At 41.2% G+C, this 21,967-nt stretch overlaps 1 protein-coding gene across 3 annotated transcripts in view; it reads right to left on the bottom strand.

Annotated features, from left to right (window-relative positions):
* The window catches only part of sec31a (SEC31 homolog A, COPII coat complex component), a 30,739-nt gene that overhangs the window by 2,508 nt on the left and 6,264 nt on the right, over positions 1-21,967 (bottom strand). The window contains exons 4-25 of one of the 3 annotated variants that reach the window (XM_082156838.1): positions 20,196-20,394; positions 19,978-20,073; positions 18,417-18,557; positions 18,058-18,200; positions 16,940-17,039; positions 16,703-16,864; positions 16,459-16,611; positions 15,427-15,657; positions 15,255-15,329; positions 15,105-15,152; positions 13,508-13,733; positions 13,219-13,397; positions 12,194-12,320; positions 9,498-9,643; positions 8,704-8,877; positions 6,861-7,010; positions 6,682-6,777; positions 6,431-6,524; positions 4,680-5,000; positions 1,028-1,060; positions 414-472; positions 76-327 (exon numbers count right to left, since the gene is read on the bottom strand). In XM_082156838.1, coding sequence (XP_082012964.1) covers positions 76-327; positions 414-472; positions 1,028-1,060; positions 4,680-5,000; positions 6,431-6,524; positions 6,682-6,777; positions 6,861-7,010; positions 8,704-8,877; positions 9,498-9,643; positions 12,194-12,320; positions 13,219-13,397; positions 13,508-13,733; positions 15,105-15,152; positions 15,255-15,329; positions 15,427-15,657; positions 16,459-16,611; positions 16,703-16,864; positions 16,940-17,039; positions 18,058-18,200; positions 18,417-18,557; positions 19,978-20,073; positions 20,196-20,394 — 3,205 coding nt within the window. The remainder of the gene's footprint in view (positions 1-75; positions 328-413; positions 473-1,027; positions 1,061-4,679; positions 5,001-6,430; positions 6,525-6,681; positions 6,778-6,860; positions 7,011-8,703; positions 8,878-9,497; positions 9,644-12,193; positions 12,321-13,218; positions 13,398-13,507; positions 13,734-15,104; positions 15,153-15,254; positions 15,330-15,426; positions 15,658-16,458; positions 16,612-16,702; positions 16,865-16,939; positions 17,040-18,057; positions 18,201-18,416; positions 18,558-19,977; positions 20,074-20,195; positions 20,395-21,967) is intronic. The other 2 variants (XM_082156839.1, XM_082156840.1) reach the window with 2 other exon arrangements.

Below are 21,967 nucleotides of genomic sequence, written 5' to 3'. Positions count from 1 at the left end.
AATAACATATAACATGTGGAAAAGACAAAGCGTATGACAAACTTAAGGGTTTTTTAATGTCACATAAACTAATACCTTTATCACATCTCCAATTGGAGCTCCAGGCGCCCCTTCCATGTTAACCTGAGGCATGTTGGGATTCCTGCATGGGGGTCCCAGTGGCTGCTGATGGATGGGGGTGAAGGTCGCTGGGCCCGCGTGCTGATCTGGGGCCTGTTGTTGCGGTGGAAGGGTGTGCATGCCCGGGACAGCGGGGGCCTGAGGTTCCCCTACAGGGGCCATAATGGGAGCGGTGATGGGTGCTGGTGGAGTGAAGTGGTCTGGGATCTGGAGACCAAAAACAGAGCATGTTTTCTTCAAATCAAGCCAAATCCATGTACGTTATGAGCAAGAGGATCTTCAGTCGAACCCACCTTCTTCTTTTTGGCAGCTCTGTTGAGAGTGGGGGGGTCGTTCCAGCCGTTCTGAGGTCCTAAAGCAGAACAAAACAGATCTTCTCAGTTTAGATTTCAAAACCTTCCAACCCGCTCTACCTCTGAGAGGTTCATGCCAGGTGGACCTCAAATTCATTCTCAAAATGTACAGCATTGACCCGTTATGGTTTTATCACAACACACTGATCGCAAGCAGGTTCTTAATCACAGCTACTGTAGGACTAGGGTTAGGGATTTGTTTTCTGCAGGCTTCAATGAACACAAGAAAACAATCAATGTCTTGGACAACCAATGTAAAATGATGAGCTACAGCCAGAGTGAGGTTCTGGAAGCTTCCACTGGCCTACATTACTTACCATGCAAATTCAGAGCAAACCCAATGCTTATTTTCAGCCACTACTTGATCATTACATTTATAAATACTTCAAAATTAGTGATTAATACATTTTAGAATCACTTCAGAAAAACAAAATCATCAATGTGAGAAAAGAAAAGTGCCTCACTGATTGTTAGAATTACTCATTAATAATTTGAGCTGGACAATTATGGTCCACCATATTAAATTGTTAAAAAAAAATCTCTTTATAGTTCACCTTCCAAAGACCAGGCGTCTTGGTTTAATCCTCCTGTGAATAAACAAGGTAGCTGACGCATAACTTGTCCAAGAAGTTATTTTTAATCAACATGAAGATATTAGTTTCTCATTTAAGAGAATAAACAGAAACTACTTTTAACACCACTTTTAATCACCTGTCGGTCTGTTCACATATAGCCCTGCACTACAAACATCCATGCAGTCTTTTAATTAATATGAGGTCATAAAAGATTGAATTAACAAAATACTAAAAAAATTGTTTTAAAAGGAGCATGTCACACCACCACCGGACAGTCTTTAATGCATTCTGATGCAGTATCTTGATCATAAATACCAAATGCTTCTTTGAGATTGAGAAGAATTAGGGGTGTGATGAGACACTATCTCACGAGACGAGACACGAGATTGGGTTCACGAGAACGAGACGAGACACGAGATTGGGTTCACAAGAACGAGACGAGACACGAGATTGGGTTCACGAGAACGAGACGAGACACGAGATTGGGTTCACGAGAACGAGACACGAGATTGGGTTCACAAGAACGAGACGAGACACGAGTTTGGGTTCACGAGAACGAGACACGAGATTGGGTTCACGAGAACGAGACACGAGATTGGGTTCACGAGAACGAGACACGAGATTGGGTTCACGAGAACGAGACACGAGATTGGGTTCACGAGAACGAGTCGAGACACGAGATTGGGTTCACGAGAACGAGACGAGACACGAGATTGGGTTCACGAGAACGAGACACGAGATTGGGTTCACGAGGACGAGACGAGACAAGAGATTGGGTTCACGAGAACGAGACACGAGATTGGGTTCACGAGAACGAGACGAGACACGAGATTGGGTTCACGAGAACGAGACACGAGATTGGGTTCACGAGAACGAGACACGAGATTGGGTTCACGAGAACGAGACACGAGATTGGGTTCACGAGAACGAGACACGAGATTGGGTTCACGAGAACGAGACGAGACACGAGATTGGGTTCACGAGAACGAGTCGAGACACGAGATTGGGTTCACGAGAACGAGACACGAGATTGGGTTCACGAGAAAGAGACACGAGATTGGGTTCACGAGAACGAGACAAGACACGAGATTGGGTTCACGAGAACGAGTCGAGACACGAGATTGGGTTCACGAGAACGAGACACGAGATTGGGTTCACGAGAAAGAGACACGAGATTGGGTTCACGAGAACGAGACGAGACACGAGATTGGGTTCACGAGAACGAGACGAGACACGAGATTGGGTTCACGAGAACGAGTCGAGACACGAGATTGGGTTCACGAGAACGAGACACGAGATTGGGTTCACGAGAACGAGACACGAGATTGGGTTCACGAGAACGAGACGAGACACAAGATTGGGTTCACGAGAACGAGACGAGACACGAGATTGGGTTCACGAGAACGAGACACGAGATTGGGTTCACGAGAACGAGACACGAGATTGGGTTCACGAGAACGAGACGAGACACGAGATTGGGTTCACGAGAACGAGACGAGACACGAGATTGGGTTCACGAGAACGAGACACGAGATTGGGTTCACGAGAACGAGACACGAGATTGGGTTCACGAGAACGAGACACGAGATTGGGTTCACGAGAACGAGACACGAGATTGGGTTCACGAGAACGAGACGAGACACGAGATTGGGTTCACGAGAACGAGACGAGACACGAGATTGGGTTCACGAGAACGAGTCGAGACACGAGATTGGGTTCACGAGAACGAGACACGAGATTGGGTTCACGAGAACGAGACGAGACACGAGATTGGGTTCACGAGAACGAGACACAAGATTGGGTTCACGAGAACGAGTCGAGACACGAGATTGGGTTCACGAGAACGAGACACGAGATTGGGTTCACAAGAACGAGACGAGACACGAGTTTGGGTTCACGAGAACGAGACACGAGATTGGGTTCACAAGAACGAGACACGAGATTGGGTTCACGAGAACGAGACGAGACACGAGATTGGGTTCACGAGAACGAGACACAAGATTGGGTTCACGAGAACGAGTCGAGACACGAGATTGGGTTCACGAGAACGAGACACGAGATTGGGTTCACGAGAACGAGTCGAGACACGAGATTGGGTTCACGAGAACGAGACGAATATCTCTCAATATTCAAAGTGTGAACAGAGTCCTGGGGCCGGTTTCACAAAGATAGACTTTGACTATGGCTTAGATATAGTAGATAGTCAGACTTCAGATAGACATCTAAATCAGACCGTTGCACAAAGCATTTAAGACTCTGACTATCTTAAAGTCCAACTGAAATCAAAATGGACCCTATTTACTTTGTTAGCGCATATTATATAGAAAAAAATATAGAAAAAAAAAAAAAAAAAAACATCACTTATCAGGCTTATGCTACTCTGAATAATACCTGAACTTCATATTTTGAGCACTTCCTGCGTTGTTGTTGCTTTTGCCTCTTTATGATGACTCGCTGAATTTAGTCCTAATTTGTAAGTCGCTTTGGATAAGGGCGTCTGCTAAATGACTAAATGTAAATGTAAATGTATTACTAGTCTTGTGGTGAACAATTAATCCGTGCAAGTTAAAACACAGAAAACATTTTTTTGGCTTCGTAATCTTTAATCAAAATCTGAAAATGCCCCTCCCCTCTGCATTGGAGGACCTTCCCTGATGACGTAGGTTTGACGGCTTGGTTTGGGAAACGCTTAACCACTCCCCTCAAATCGTTAGTCTGTAATGAGCGAGAGATGGAGAGGAGGAGCGCTAGAGTAAAACCCTGCCCTCTGTTCAATATTCCTTTTCACTGGGAAATACGTCACAGCACTGGAGAAAAGTCGTTTACAACTTCCGGTTCACGCGGACTTTAAGTAGGACTACACTGCAATGCATCCTGGGTAAAATAAGACACTTTTCAAAACAAAAAACATGGCGGATCGAGTAAGCACATTCAACCGCTCAGTGCAGTTTACCCCAGCGGATAATATGTGTTTGTTGGAGGAGTATAACAGTTACAAGGACATTTTACTTGGGAAATTTAGTGGAGAATGTAGTAACAAGAAGAAATGTTTACATTATGAGCCATTTTCCCTTTTCTTTTGGCTGTTTGCAATGTAACTGATTGTTACTGCTGTCTTAGACCTGGGGTTAGCCTGGGGTTAAGGTGTCTAATTTTTTTGGTCTAAATTAAGTCAGTCTTTATTTTTGTGAAACAGTCTAACTTGCATTAGACTAGTCTATGAGCACATTTAACGTGCGGAGCCCATTCGACAATATAAGACATTTATCAGACGTTTTAGGCTCTGTTGCGCACCGAATCCTCCGCCATCGTCACGAACTCAGTGAACTGTGATTCATGCTGCACTGTGTGCGACGTTTACAGTAGTTTACTATGGTTTTTGTTTTTATAAAAACAGCAAAACGACAGTGGAGGCGTGCCCGTAATATGTAATGTGGATGTAGCGGAGGCATATTCTGTGCTAACTTTACCCTCACGCTCAGTCATGGCGAGACAGCTTTTCACTCGACGCGAAAACTCGCCACATTTTAGTCTCACGAGATCTCGTCACACCCCTAATATTATATATATTACACATGTGTGTTAATACTGATTGCTGAGATTGATCAAGCATGTCTGGTATGTTTCAGACCTGTTCTCTGGGAGGCTGGAATCAGTGCGGGTTCGTTCTGAGTACCTGGAGCTCTGGCTACTGGAGGAGGAAGATAAGCTGAGGGCGACCCCGGCCCGCCATGCTGGAAACACACGCCAGAAGACAGAGCAGGAGGAGAGAAAGACCCAGACACCAGAGGAGGAGCTGCTGGCTGAGAGGAGGCAGGGTGCATGAAGTGTGGAGGATAGACAGCAGAAGAGGAGGAGGAGGAAGGAGGAGGAGGAAGAGGAGAGGCCGTGGAGGAAGAGTACGGCACAGGCTGATAGATGCCGGGTGTGAACTGCTGAACAGGGGGGTAGTCTGATGTTGGTGAGGAAGAGGAGAGAACAGGCATATGCAGTTAGTCATTTATAGAGATATTTCACATTACAGCCGCAGTTACATGCGTGCAAATATTAACTCAGTACATCTGAAACAGCTCTTTAGCCGTTAACATACATATGAATACATAAGCATAAGGTTCATGCAAAGAATTTACAGCATTCTTACAACAACAAAAAAAAACATGCACTGCTTAAGTTTAACCTTTGCAGTTCAAGTTAGAACTCCACAAATAACAAGACTGGAGTGTAGCTCGCTGATCTAGCCGATCTGAAGCGTTTCTAGCAGATCTCCATGCATTTCCAAGTGTGTTCCAGACAGATGCTCACTGACCAAGACACGGTCCACCACAAAACAGTGTGCTTATTTTTCACAAAAACTACTCAATTTCCAGTAATTGATCATTTTCATAATTTATTAAAGCTTTTACGTGTTGCTAACAAGTGTCTAAATGAGACTACAGAAGTTGTTAAATTAAACACTTTCACAGCCTCGTTGTGTTTATAATCTCGCTCTTGCAAACTTTTATAACTTGAACTCTCAGGGAAAAAACACTGAAAGAGCTGGAAGCTTAATGGTGTGATGATGAATTCATGTGACTGTGCTGTAGTTCGTTTGTAGCCTAACTGATTGTATTTAGACATCAAAATTCATTAAACTTGTTAATTTGTGAAAATTATCTTAAGTATCATAAACTTTTGTTGATCACAGAGCTTCTTTTTTTGTAAATAATCCAAAAGGAGGGAATAAGTGTGATGCGAAGTTACGGGTTGGCCTACAAATTTACGACATCACTACAGCGCTCAATAAGTGTAAGCTGAAGAGCTAACATTACTAAACGTAAAACTGCTATGAAATAAATGAAAGCTAAATATATAGGGGAAAATCTACCAAACATGACAAAAGCACAGAAGAAATTGACTAAAACCTAATAAAATAAAATAAAAATAAAAAAAAAACATTAAAAATATTACTAAATACTATAAATAATACTAAAATAAAACTGCCCTAGATTCACATTATATAGAACATATTTATAGAATAGAATAGAAGAGATATATATCTAGAATAGAATAGAAGAGATATATATCTATTCTATTCTATGCTATCAAAAATAGCTCAAATCAATTATGTGATTTATTTAATGTAATTCATAAACATTTTTATGTTGGTAACACACACACACACACACACACACACACACACACACACACACACACACACACACACACACACACACACACACACACACACACACACACACACACACACACACACACACACACACACACACACACACACACACACACACACACACACACACACACACACACACACACACACACACACACACACACACACACACACACACACACACACACACACACACACAGTGTCAGTGCACTTACTCTGGTATTGCTGCGAGTACATGAATGGATTGGAGGCGGGTACTGACGCCATCACTGGAGACTGAATGCCGAAGACTGTAGATGTGGACTCGGCCTGAGAACAGAGAGAAACACACACACACACACACACACACACACACACACACGTGTGTTTAGAGAGCCTTCTGTGATCCAATGATCCTTCTGATCGAGTATTGCTCGTGCGGTGTGTGTAGCCTGTGTCTGCGTGTGAGCTCTGTCGGTGTGTGTACCTGCGGGTCTGCGGCGGGCACAGGCTGGCGAGGGACACTGGGCAGAGCTGTGGGGGTTTGGTTACTCCAGGACGTGACAGTAGTGGCGGATCTACCCTGAACACAACACATACACACGCTGGAGTCAAATAAAGCACCTGTGTGTGTGTTTCCCAGCTGTATGTGAGTGTCTCTCGTACCTGTTGGTAGTACTGAGGCTGCGCAGCGGGCTGTTGAGGTTGTGTGTGTGTCTGCGTTTGGTGTGTGTTCTGCGTGCCGGTCACTGTGGCCACAGGCGTCTGCTGACCCAGAGCTCTGCTCAAACGATCTCGCAGCTGCTGAACAGAAACCTGCAGGCACAAAACAAACATCACATTCACAAAGATGACGTTAAACCTTACGAACAAAATCTAAAACAGAAACAAACTGAACCCCAGAACACACGAGACCCCATCGTTAGAGAGACTCCATTCCACTCCATTCAACAGTGTCAATCATGGTCTTTAAAATCAACTATTAATTATTAGTTAAAGGGATAGTTCACACAAAAATGAACATTAGCCCATGATTTAGACAGGCAGACGGCCATACGCATCGATTTACGGTGGAAGAGTGACCCCTGACCTGACGCATGATGTAATAACGAACGCGGAAGCACAGAGGATAGAGCAAAACAAAACACCAGTCACGAATTAGAGTCTAAAACAAATTTTTTTTAACAAATATTTACAATTCTAGCTTCTGGCCAAACGGCCACCGCAGTCTACTTACGCCTAATGCGCAACTTGTGACGTCAGAAGTAGCGAGTGTGTCAATGGCGTAACATAAATATCAGCAGTACGTCGCATTACTCGCATAAGTTGCACTTTACAAGCCGAATTTTAAGTTGAATCCGTATGTATGTTTGGCCGGAAGCTATTATTTTACTTTAAGTTTTAAATATGAATATTTTTCTAACACGAACATATTGATTCACATCAGAAGGACTTTATTAACCCCCCGGAGCCGTGTGGAGCACTTTTATCATGGACAGATGCACTTTTATCATGGACAGATGCACTTTTATCATGGATAGATGCACTTTTATCATGGACAGATGCACTTTTATCATGGACAGATGCACTTTTATCATGGACAGATGCACTTTTATCATGGACAGATGCACTTTTATCATGGACAGATGCACTTTTATCATGGACAGATGCACTTTTATCATGGACGGATGCACTTTTATCATGGATAGATGCACTTTTATCATGGACAGATGCACTTTTATCATGGACAGATGCACTTTTATCATGGATAGATGCACTTTTATCATGGATAGATGCACTTTTATGATGGATGCACTTTTATCATGGATAGATGCACTTTTATCATGGACAGATGCACTTTTATCATGGACAGATGCACTTTTATCATGGACAGATGCACTTTTATGATGGATAGATGCACTTTTATCATGGATAGATGCACTTTTATCATGGATAGATGGACTTTAATCATGGATAGATGCACTTTTATCATGGACAGATGCACTTTTATCATGGACAGATGCACTTTTATCATGGACAGATGCACTTTTATCATGGATAGATGCACTTTTATCATGGACAGATGCACTTTTATCATGGATAGATGCACTTTAATCATGGATAGATGCACTTTTATGATGGATAGATGCACTTTTATCATGGACAGATGCACTTTTATCATGGACAGATGCACTTTAATCATGGACAGATGCACTTTAATCATGGACAGATGCACTTTTATCATGGATAGATGCACTTTAATCATGGACAGATGCACTTTTATCATGGACAGATGCACTTTTATCATGGATAGATGCACTTTTATAGACTTCAAAACAGAAACAACCATTCACTGGCATTATAAAGCTTGGAAGAGCCAGGACATTTTTTATATAACTCCGATTGTATTCGTCTGAAAGAAGAATGTCATATACACCTAGGATGATTTCATTTAATTTTTGGGTGAACTATCCCTTTAAGGAACATTTCCCACATAATAAATGCTTACCTGCTCAGTGTTGGCGGGCAGGTAGGATATGGCCGTCTGTAAGCTGCCCTGAGATGCCAGCAGACTGGCATATTGATTCATCTTCTCTGCCAGCAGCGCACCCATATCAGGAGAAACCCCGTTCTGAGTCTTCACCACTGCTCTCTGCAGGACCACCACCTTCTCCACCAGCTCCTACAGATACAGGTGATCACCATACAGCTACATCAGTCCACTGACCCATCCTGCAATGCTCATGCTGTGCTCAGTACACAAGAACAACAAGACTCACTATCAAGCCCAATGAAAACATGATGGATTAAAGGTGCAGTGCGTGATTTTAAGCGACATCTAGTGTTGAGGTTGCGAATTGCAACCAACAGAAGTTACGGTGGCCGACAGGAAGTGATGTCGTCGTCTGAGACAGCAGAGAGTAGCCAGTTAAGCAATGAGGTTTCTTTACAAAGATAAATTAAGAAATTATGTTTACTTAATTATTCAGTAAAATGATTGAATATTATTTGTACTTGTTCATCATTGTGTCAAGTGTTTTATTTGCTGAATTTAGCTAGTTTCTTTGCACGAAGAACAACATAGTGACGAAACGTGCTCTATAGAGCAGTTCAGGGTTACTGTTGAAACATGGCGGTGCAAAATGGATATTTCAATGCAAGGGCTCATTATGTAAGGTCTTTATACACCTCTGAGAACACAGTTACTGCATTTCTATCAACAGATCCTCCTATATAGTATTACACATGCAGCTTTAAAGTCCTCTGTGAGTGTGTGAGTGTGTTCCTGCGGTGCGGTCTGACCTGCAGTGACAGTGGGCCGCTGGACTCCTGTGCTTTGGCCCAGTGGGCGACGAGCTGCTCGACTGTGCCGGCGCAGATGTAGCAGAGACAGGCCTGATCCTGCAGAGTCGAGTCCTCAGACGCCGCCAGCCTGGAGCCTAGCAGACCTGCAGGAGGAGCACACACTCACATTCAGGCTAACATTAAACACACACAAACAGCCATGACTATAGGTGAATGGAGAAACCAAAACTAAGGCTGGGCAATATAGCAAACAGCCTTTTGATGACATCCAATATATATATAATCTGATATTAAAGACTCACTCCCTGTGATGAAAGTCAAGCTTTAAATGTTGTATACATGTCTATGTGGTGTTTTTAATGTGCTTTAAGACAAACCATGTGTAAGTTCATAAGTCGACAGCATTGCTGAGTATTTTCTCCAAAGACAGTCTCAAAAACACGGTTTGAAATCGCTGGTGTTTCTGACGTCACAAACTACCTTGTTACCAATCAGATCAACGTGTGATCGTCAACCAGTGGATCTCTGAGCTGAGTGAGTGAGTGGAGGCGGGGCTCATTTGCATATTCATAGAACCGCATATACTAAATGAGGCAAGGGTGTCGAGTTACAGTCAAGATATTTTAAGGCATAAAGAATTTTTTTTTATGGAATTTTTTTTTAAATATGTAATTTTGGTGATCAAAGATGAGTTTTAAAAGATAAAATTAACTACAGGGAGACTTTAATGTATTTGCTATGAAATGGCACACACTCTGTGCTTCACACTGTACGATTTATAACAGTCCTTTACGACTGATGCTTGTCAGACTGTGTGAACATGATTCCCGTTAGCCATGTCACACTGTAGGATCTCAGTTGTCATTCATGTCTAGGGTTGGGTAATGTTTGAATTTTAACTAATTTCGATTCCAATAAGGTAAAAGAAACCTTAGATATCATTCACATTTGTTCTAAGTATTAATGCTAAATCATTTCATTGTGGCTGAATACCATGAACAAAAATAACTCTTACACGAGGAACTTTTGCCTGTGGTTTAAAAATACCACAGTAAAAACCACCAGCCTAACTAATATGCATATCAAGCATTATTAAATACAACTGAACAAAGATACGATTGAAATAAACTGTTATGAGATTTTCAGGTATTCAGGCACAGAAACTGTGATCAAATGTAAAATAACACTGAACTTTATCAATTCAATTTACATTACAAATATAGTTACAGATTCCTGAACTGAAGTGTCCGATTCCCAACCCTGTTAATGTCCGACGATACGGCAGTCAAGACGCGCTAAAAACGGTCTCGCGCGAGAAGACTCGTCCAGAGATTTACATCATCAATCCGTGACTCCTTCAGTGTCGTGATCTGCGTTACATGCAGGACAGAAACGGCGGCTAGCAAACAATTCTATAGCGTTCATTTTGTTCATGGCTTCTCTTGAAAAGAAAACTGGGGAAAAAACGAACACGTGTGTGTGTGTGTGTGTGTGTGTGTGTGTGTGTGTGTGTGTGGAGCAAGTGGTGGTTTGTTGTTGTCACACTAACATCAGGTTCTGCGCTCCTATTGGTCTTTGATTTGATGGTTGTCGTAGAAGACACACTGCAGGACTGTGCCTCTAAACCTCTGACACTGCCAGAATTAAGATCTGATGGCAACGGTCATTAGTCGACTGTCTGTGAATATCTCAAACTAGTAATCAAAGACTTCAGATTTTGACCTAGGATTCGAGGAATCTTTTAGGACTCAGGCTACGTTCACACTGCAGGCTGAAACGACCCAATTCCGATTTTTTTGCCCCTATGCGACCTGTATCTGATCTTTTCATGACAGTCTGAACGACACAGATCCGATCTTTTCAAATGCGACCCAGGCCACTTGGGTATGTGGTCCCAAATCCGATACATATCCGATCTTTTGAAATGCGACTTCAGTCTGAACGGCCAGGTCGCATGTATCCGACCCGCACGTCATTGATACGCGAAAAACGTCATAATTCTGCGTTGAAGTAGTCGTCGGTTTGAAAACGGACTGCATATTCGTCGAGCTGAGGTAAATCTGCCGAACGGGTCGACCTCGACGAGCCCGTTAATTAAAAAAATAAAATAAAAGCCCACGGCTTTTGAAACTTTTTTCCGTATTTTTAATACGTTATGTTAACTTATTTGTGCTGAATCTGATATTAGATAGGTCAGCGGCTGCTGTCTGGCTCTTAACGGTCGCTGTGCGCGCTCGTGTGTGTGTGTGTGTGTGTGTGAGAGAGAATCACAGTTAAAGTTTAGCTACTTTCGCAAACAACAAGTGACGTCGTTGACCGTTCAGTACTCTTCTGCGCATGCGGGTCACTTCTGGGTCATTTCACGTTCACACAGGAGATCACAAAAGGTCGCATTTAATTGGAAATGTGAACGGCCTTGCAAAAAAATCGAATTTTTTCAAAAAATCGGAATTGAGCATTAAGCCCTGCAGTGTGAACGTAGCCTCAGACACCTAAATCGAGGCCAAAATCGTACAGTGTGAACCTGGCTTTACTCAACAGGTTAAAATATTTTATTGACCTGCTAGATAGCCATGTAGTTCTCTAACAGTAGCACCAGTTCATTATATAACGCTTGACCTTATCAGACCAGCAATCATTCTGTCTAATGCTGTCGACCTGTAATGTGAACATTATGTAAAGTCAGCACTCACCACACAGTGAGGAGAACTCGTCTGGCTTGGCGTACGTCATCACTGCAGCCAAAGCCTCCTTCCAGTTCTGGAGGTCACAGGTCTCCAAAATATCCGACCAGTCCTTCATCACCACGGCACTGATGAGCTGAAACACATCGAGACACAACATTAATGTGGTAAATGTCAAGATGTGTATTTCAGATCATTTCAGTGCAATATTACAGTGTTGTGAAAGTGAAAGTGTAATTATTGACCCATGTTTTGAAAATCTGCATAAATATTTTATTAATTCAATAACTATAAACATCAAGGGACTGGTTCTTGGTCTGGTCCAAACAAAAAAATGAGAAGGATTCATAACTCCAGTAACTAGTACTGAAGAACAGTAGTGGGAACTGGGTTAAAAAATTTTTTTTATTTATTTAAATCAATTCTCATTTTGAACCAATATCGGTTCTTAAATACCGAGAATCAATCTTTCAGTCCATGCTGTTTCCAGTTGATGAATGAACAAAGCATTATAGTGCTTCATCTGCTCAAAGATGTCAATAAAACAGCTTGTAAACAATGTCACGTAATGTTATATTTACCTCAGAAAAACCATTCAATGTCCAAGGCTTGTAAGTTAGCTAGAAAAATTCTAGAGAAGAGCATTTACCCAACCGGTTCTTCAATATATGCTTCAATAAATCCATGTTATGACAGCCAAGATATCAATGTTTATATATAAAACAAAAAATGAGAAGAAACATAATTATTTCTATAAAAATGTATTATTATAATGCACGAAAACATCCTTATGTGTAATTTAAATGTAAGTAGTATACAAATCATTTAATTGTAACCCTTTATGTTATAGTAATGCACCAACTGGGATTCCCTGTATAGTTTTAAGCATTAGTTGAGAGATTTTTTATAAAATTTTGAGGAAATTTGCCAAGTACTGTATCTGATAGGCCCCGATTAATCACGATCGAATGCTTGTGAATCGAAATCGAATCAAAAGGTGAATTGTGTGTCCGTGCCCAGCCCTAGCCCCTCACCTTAGAGATTTTGCTCTGAGTTTTGGTGAAGTATTTCCTCTGGGTCTTTTCCAGAAGCTCAGGACCGCCAGCAATAGCCAGGATGATGCCGTCGGCCATTCGGCTGTCGTGGAGACAGAGATTAACAGCAGCTTCGTAATCCCCCGTGAGCAGAGCTTGTGTGATCAGCCCGTCGATATCTGAAACGCAGACAGCATGAAAAATTCAGCAAATACAGAATTTGACTCCTAGTGTTATTTGATCAATCAACTATTGTTATATCAGGCAGGGTCCTTAAAAAGAAACTTGCCCTGGCTAACTTTGAGGTTAATGGCCTCGGAGGTTGGAGCTGGAGTAACGTCTATGTTGGATGTTTCCTCAACAACAGGCTCTTCTTCTTCTTCATCAACGGGCTCTTCTTCTTTATCAACGGGCTCTTCTTCATCATCGTCAACAGGAATCTCGTCTAGGTCAGGCGTCTCTGTGGCAGGAGGTTCTGCCTCTTCCTCGATCTCGACAGGGCTTTTCTCTTCAACCTGGGTTAGAAAATCATAGGTAACACTTTATTCAAAGTGTTCAATTCTCACTATGAACTAGTTGCTCATTATCATGCATATTACTAGGATATTGTCTGTTTATTAGTACTTATAAAGCACAAACTAATGCCTTATTCTGCATGACCATATTCTACGTCCATTAATCCACCCAATACCTAAACTTAGCAACCATCTTACTAACTATTAATAAGCAGTAATTAGGAGTTTATTGAGGCAAAAGTCATAGTTAGTAGTGAATGTGTGTTCCCATACAAAAGTGTTACCGAAATACATATAGGCAGTGAAAAACATTAGCATGGCTTCCTCTTCCTGATTAATTTTGACCAATTGATATTCCAAATAAATCTAAACATTCTGAAAGAAAAAACTAAACAAACCTAAACAAATATTCCAAGTGAACCAACAAAGAAAACAATGCCTACTTGAAAACAATGGCTACATAACACCAATAAGTCAAAGTCGCTCAGATCTTTATTCCTGCATCCGTCATAAGTGGATTATGAGAGCCTTGTCCACACTAATGTGTTTCTGTTTGAAAACACATCTTTTTCTCTCCATTTTGGTCTCCTGTCCACACTGAGACAAAGCTTTTTTCCAAAGTGGATTCACGCCACTTTCACACGGTTGGGTGGACTGTGAAAACGGAGGTATTTAAAAACGATGACGTAAGTTTAGTCGTGACGTATATTGAAACCCAAAGATATTACACCCGGTATTGTGCCTGTTATGTGCAATTCACTTTCACACAGTTGCTAAAATATGTTACTTTGCACATGCTTCATATCACAGTCCTGTAAAGATGACAGAAAATGTACTCGCATTTGCTGTCCTGTGGCAAAATGTCCTGTGGCAAGGTGCATTTAGCGTTTTTCGACGTTTCAGTGTGGAATAGAAACTTTTGGAAAACGCTAGTGTGTACGAGTGTTTTGAAATGAAAACAGCGTTTTCTAATGTGTCCGGATTAATGCCTTATCTACCCAGACCTTAATATGTGGCCTTGTTAGGAGATGATCAACGATATATTCGCTTCCCCTGTGACTGGTCATAATGTTTTGGCTCAATGTATTTTCTATTTTGTTTGGTTTATAGAAAGAGAGTTGCTTGAGCTGCTGAATGTTTTTACTGTGCAAGTTTCTTCTCCAAATATTTTTTTCACTTCCCCTTCCTAGGAGAGAAGCTCATGGGGGAAAAAAGTTTGTGTTCCTGTCTTGTTTTATATAATTAAATAAAATGTATTTTCTTGTTTGGTTCTCAAAAACTCATTATTAAGTCAAACATGCTGAACTTGAACCCAGACGCTGCCTGAACGAGTCGTGGAAATAGATAAAACACAACGACTGGTGCACTCACCACATCGGCAGCATCCGTTTTGCAGTTTTCTTCTAACGCTGATGCAATCTGAAAACCACAAGCAAATCTAATCAAGTCCTACACTTTGAGACCCAAAGAAGCAGATTCAGATATTCACACTATAAACCATACTTTTTTTTAAACAAATACCTTTAGCGTGAGCTCTTCCTTCTTGTAACCCAAAAGCTCCAAATATTTGCCACGTGCATCTTCTTCAAAGTTTACCTGAGAACATAAATCGATTGGTTACACCTTGATGAACACAAGCCTGCTGTTCTTTTAACACAAGTACGCCAGTTTAGGAAGTATTCAAGTGTCTTACCTTCAAAAAAGACCAAATGGTCTTCTCAAATTCATTGTGAGCAGCTTCAATCTTGGTTTGGCAGTACTGAAGGAAGTTTCCTGCGGTGAGTGTCGCCTGAAGTTGGTTTGATCGATCAAGGAAATCGGTTTCTGTCACAACCTGACTGACATGCACGACATGGGCAGAAGTCTGCTGGGGCTGATGGGCCGACGGCTTGATGTTGTCCAAAGTGACTAGTTTTCCACCAAACTGTTCACAAAAAGACAAAGCGGATTTAAAACAAGCACACAAGGTTTAGGGTGTCTAAAATGCACTTTAGGAGCTTTCGCAGCGGGTAGTTGTAGGAGCTCAGTTATAGGAACGAGCCACCAGTGCGATTCCCGAGAACTAATGGTTCCAATAGGAACATTTTCCTGGTTGCATTCGCACCGCCAGTAGGAACTCTGAAGTGACGTGAGCCGTGCTTGTTGTTGTGACTTTTATTTTGACGGCGCTGAGAACGCCAGAGCCAGAGCAAACAAACAGCGCTCGCATTCTCAGAGTTCATTAGTTAACGATCTGTCTAACAGTCCCGTCTAACACGTTATTATATAGAACTGTTATACATAGAAAGAGTATATAAAAAGTTATTAGCGTATGCCGTGTGTTTGATGTCCAGTGTTGCTGAGCAGAAATACATATTCATGTTTCTCTTGGTCCTCTCAAAGATGCGTTGGATTTTCTCCTCAGTGTAAAGATTAAGAGGTTCATCTATCACTGTTTTCCATGTTCATTAGAGTTAGTTTCTAAATATATAGGTGTGTTTACACAGCTTTTTTAAAATGGCGGGTGCTGGTGTTTCGCGTACGTTCGGCCAGTCAGCGTCACTAATGTCACTGTAGTTCCTATAGCGCTGGTTTAGACCGACTCTGAAGTAGGAGCGAAATTAGTTCCTCCAAAAGGAGTTCCTAGAGCTAAAATCATTCCTAGTTCCTGCGGTGCGAACTTCGAGGAACTATAAAAGGTTCCTCCGGTGCGAAAGCCCCTCATGATAGATCTGTGGCCACTCACAGCAAAAGATGCTCCGACGGGTCTCCGGATCCACTTGGGCGGTTTCTTCAGAGGAGTGACGGTGCTCTGGGAGGACGAGGGCTGAGGCAGCTGTAGAGGCGGCAGCGTCTTCCCCGTACCAAAAGGATCCATGTTTCCAAACGAGCTACTTAACTATTGACCCAAAGGACATCAGGAGCAACTGTGAGATCATCAATCTCCATACTAGCTTATGAGAATGTGTGTATTCAGAGTTCAGTTGTACCTGATCGGCCTGTAAATTACTGGCATCATCATTGCTCCCTCCCATAATGGAGTAGATGCTGATATGGCCATCGAAGGCGGCGGCGGAGAGCACAGCTGGGTTCCTCGGGCACCACTGGATGTCAAAACACCACTGCGCACTGGTGGGCAGCTCGTACAGGACCTGACAGGAGACAGGAGGACATGCATGTCATACCGCTCTTAGCATCGGCGGGGCCACGTGTTCTTCAAGTCTCACCTCAGCCGTGTTGGGGTTCCAGCACAGGATCCGGTTATCTTTCCCACAGCTCAGGAGCAGCTCTGGGTCTGCTACACTCCACGCTATGGACAAGATACCTCTGAAAGCACACACACACACACACAGATAAGGGTTAGGGGTGTGTGATGTGTATCGCCAACTATTTTTTAAATGGAATGATGTATGTTGCCAACTACAACCAATGAAAAGTAGCTTAATGCCTGGTCAAAAAATTTTGCTGGATGACAATGTTGGCAGTTCACATCCATTTTCTCTCCTAATCCATGCTTACATACTATAATTATAATGTAATATACAGCCAAATGTCCAATAAAGCTGTTATTATTTACTTATTTTTTGTCAGATAACGGAAAGAGTATGATATAGTGACTGACTACATGTTAACCAGCTAAAAATGCTAGATTTGTCGCCAGTCCCTTTTCTGAAAAAAAAGTTGCTATAGGGGTCTGAAAAGTTGCTTATCTAGTAACATAGTCGCTAAATTTCCAACTATGGTCCCAAACAAAGCCATAGCTGAACTGTTGTGCTTCGTTCCTGAATATCAGCCCTTTAAATGCTTTAAATGATCCAATGACCCATTCATAAAGACAGTTGCTTCATTCTTGAATGATTCAGTTGTTTGAACTAATCGGTCACTGACTCAATCATTAAGACAAAGACAAATGACATGCCACCATTTAATGGAGATTTTAGTTTAATATTTAAAGTATTTATTTTTTATGTTTCAATACTCAAAATTTTATTTTTTAAAATAATCTCATAGTATTTACACAATAAATACATCTAAATGCTGCTTTAGATGCAGTTTCTGTGCAACTTTTGCAGTGCAAAAAAGGATTTTGATTGGTAAAACCCTATAGTGTCTCGTTCTAATTAACTGATTAAATGTAAGAATTTTACATAACAGATTAACGCATAAATCTAATAAGGTTAAAACAATGCCCTTATAACGGTAAAAATGCCCTTGAAATCAATTTAAGGTGGCACATATCACGCCTTAATGAAAAATGTAATTTCTGCCACTGCTGTGAACGGAGCACCGCACAGAATATGAAAATATTTTTGGTCGATATGGCACAATATTGGTTTACATCTACCTTGTGTGGTTCTCCAGCACTTTGAGAGGCGAGGTGGCGAAGCGCAGGTCCCACATCTGTATGACGGGCATCCGGTCGTCTTCAGAGGCCAGCACCAGCTGAGTGGCCACCTCTGGGTTCCAGGACAGGCCAGAGCAGTGCATCTGAACCACAACACACACATCACACACACACACACACACCACTGCATGAACACCGACACGGTCTCAGATGACAACAGTAACAATAACATAGAAATACTATAGAAGCACCACAGATACTTTGTCATTAGTGAAGTTATTAGGTATTATTAATGCAAGTTCACCGTTATTATTAGGAGGTTTAGTCAAATCAAGGCAAAGATGAATAACTGCACAAACCCTGTTGCTGTGGTCGCTGACTTTGATGATCAGGTCGTTCTTCCTCAGGTCCCAGACTGAAGCTTTTCCGCTGGGACTGGCCGAGGCCAGGATGTGCTGAACCTGCTTGTTCCACGCCACACAGCTGATGTCCTCCAGGGGCTAGAGGAACAAACACAAGTCAAAACTGGACAGGGCTGCTTACGGTCGCAGGACAAAACAGTCCGGCACACGTCTCTATGATCTTTCCATCCCTAGATATATGGGTGTCACTTTATTTTGATGGTCCCTTGAACACATTCTGCTGACTATAAGTAACGTTGCACCTCCATGTCTTCTAACTCTCACTACAGTATTAATAGACTGGTAGGGTTAGGGTTAGTATAAGTTGACATGTAGTTGCAAACAAAGTCACTTACAGTCAGTATAATGTCTGTTGAGGAGCGTCACAATAAAGAGTTTGCAGATATTAAGCAGAAAGTCTACTAATACTCTGATGAGAGTTGGTTGACATGTAGTTGCAAAGTTACTTATAGTCAACAGAATGTTCAAAAGGGACTATCAAAATGTTCCTGATATATGTAGGCTTCCTTTATTTATTATTATTTGTGCCTTTTCATTCCAAGGGCCTCCATTGGGCACAACAATACTCAAAGGCTGTAACGCTGTAATGTACATCGCCTGAAAAGGTTTGTTTTCAAACATTTTCATCTAATTTACAGAAACTAGTGAGAATAATTGTTTTTTTCAGGATTCTCAGATCAGGATTCTCCCAGGATTCTGAATAGACATCTAAAGTTACAAACTATCAGTTTGAGGGAATGATTCAACGACTCATACATAAATACTTTGCTTGTTTCATTACTGGATGAATCAGCGTTTTTGAACGAATCTCTTGAACGAATGATTCAATGACAAACACATGTTCTAACAGTCGCTTGTCGCACCTTCTGGTGTAACGATGTAATCAATACAATTGTTATTTGAAGCGTCAAGTTTCTTTCAAAAGGTGATTTACTCTATTTTTATCGCTACCATAAACATCAGTGTTTGTATCCGAACTATAACCTTTTATCCCAGTTCTTCTGTAATAATCTGAGTTATTGTAAGACAGAAATAATGATACTGTGTGGTTGAAGAGACTGTTTGGTACTGTCATACCTAAACATGACAACTGCCTTCTGAATGTTCTTCAAGATTCCCACACTTTTTAACTAATGAATTTGTGAGACTTTTCCATTCGTTTGTGATTTGCTGGATAAGGACGTATAAATATATTTTTACTCACAATTGCTACCCGATAAAATATTTTAGACCTGCATATTCGATATAAAACGGCCAAGGCATTTTAAGATTCCATTAATTTAATTCAGATCTAGACATCACTTTTTAAAATAAGGCTTCCTTCGTATATCTTGACCATCAAGACATGGGAACTCTGGTTCTTGAACCAGTTAAACTAGTTAAAATCTAATGTTGCAACTTGGACACATCATCAGTGATAAAAACATGATGATAAAATGACACTCTTAAAAACACAAAACTTGCACAAAGTTTATCTGAGTGCACATGAGATCTGTACCTGTGTTTTAGGTCCTGGTGTCATTGGAGAGCTGAAGTTGTTCAAATCCCAAATGTAGATTTCAGACTCGTTTCCCCCGGAGGCCACAAGGTTTGGCTGAAGAAGAACAAACAGTCATGTACACTGATCGAAACACCACTTACTGTCAAGGACAAATAATTATTCTTGTACAAACTGACTCAAGTATGAGAACTTGGTTAGGGTTTAGGGTTCATTACCTGAAATGAGTTGACATCGAGGGCTCTCACTGGCCCCGAATGTTTCTCGCTCTGGGAAATGATCACTTCACTATCTCCAGCAATGACTTTGGAGGCGTCGTAGAGGATGATGTTGCCGTTCTCCCCTCCAGCGATGAGAACACCTGATGGCAAACCCTGGTCTTCAATGCCCTGCGGACCCCACACTAGTTTGTGGTATCTGGAGGCACAACACAAGGGTTACAACTGGGGTTCAAAACTAACCCCAAGCACTGAGATGAGAACAAAATTTGCTTTCACCAACTGGCCATTAACTTTATTCCCCTCGCAATAATACAATTATATTCCCTCACTGACATAACAGAAAGCTAAAGAAAAAACATACTGACTCCTTTCAGGAAGTTCAGAATCGGTTCTTTTAGGGGATAATAATATGGAGCTTATAATATGACAAAATGATTTGAATTTGAATTGTGTAAATTTGAATTATTTGCAAGTGTAATCTAACTAAATTGAATTTTAGGTGGTAGTTTAAATAGTTCTGAATTTGATTTGTTTTAAACGAATATTGAACGTTTGAAATTTAACAAATTGAAATGTTTTTATGGCTGAATTTTATAGACATGTATTTTCAAACAGCTAGTTTTTTTGTTCTGAATTCGTATAGTGCAAATATTCAGTTAAAAAAAATACAGATTCAAGTTTTCAAGATGACGAAATTCGGAACTTCAAATTCAGTTTTCTAAAATTCAAGTTCAAAAATTCAAGTTCAAAAATTCAGATCTTACAGAAAGTAGGTCACAGGTCATCCACAGGGAAGAGTAAAGGATCTCAGATAAGTCGAACAGAGCATTTTGGCTGCACTGCAGTAGCTTTCTGCCGCAAACGCGGTGGTGGTTCAAGAGAATCCGTGTATCTTTCGTTCAGTCGTTTTTTAATTTAATATTAAGAGTAGAAAAATGAGAAAACAGCTTGAGTATTAGATTTCTTCTAATATTCTAGTAATAATAGTCCGCTGCAGCAGTTGCACGGAGCTTACAAAACGCGTGTATTGCAACTAGAGGCTACATTTAATTTTCTCATCAAACAACTAGACTAGCGAATGGCTCGGCACAACAGAAGAGCTTAGACAGGGCTTTCTCTCTGTGTAGACCAGCAGTTGGTCTGAATTTGCCTATTTTCTCGACTGTATAGGCTAAGTCACGTTTTATCATGAAACACGCTGTGATTTATTCCAAAGTGACTCAGGCATATATAATGCATTTAATGTTAAATAATCTAAATGTTGACTTTCAAAAGTAGGCGCTAAGAAGGCTATTCTCTGTATTTTGGTTCATTTTTGGTGAGCGCCAGAAAGATCTAAAGAGACCGAGACGCGCTAAAGCAGCGCATCATGTTGTTTTATTTATTTTTCAATGGCATGATATTTTGTAGTCATTTTGAATGTACACAAATAAAAATATACATTTTACTGTTTCGGATGATGTCATATTATCTGTATGACTAAATAACAAAGTATTAAGTTATTTCCCAGCAGTGGAACAAATCCAAGTGATGCCGCTCGTGCATCGCGCTCTCACACAACATAGTAGGATATCAGTTCTGGCGTTGCTTCATATCGCAGACTGTTCATTATCAAAATGAAACACAGTCAACCAAACATATAAAAAGTTATTCTGCATAATTTAATTGGTCTGTTGTACAATATGAAGGGCAAGCTGTGCCGCACACTCCTACTTGTTATTCCAAACATTTCCCTTGCTGTGAAGACGCTGATTTAGCCTATACGTGTA

Source organism: Leuciscus leuciscus (genome assembly GCF_965113295.1).
Source record: "Leuciscus leuciscus genome assembly, chromosome: 24".
Taxonomy (NCBI): domain Eukaryota; kingdom Metazoa; phylum Chordata; class Actinopteri; order Cypriniformes; family Leuciscidae; genus Leuciscus; species Leuciscus leuciscus.
Note: the sequence above shows the minus strand (reverse complement) of the source record. Positions and strands in the feature narration are given on the sequence as shown.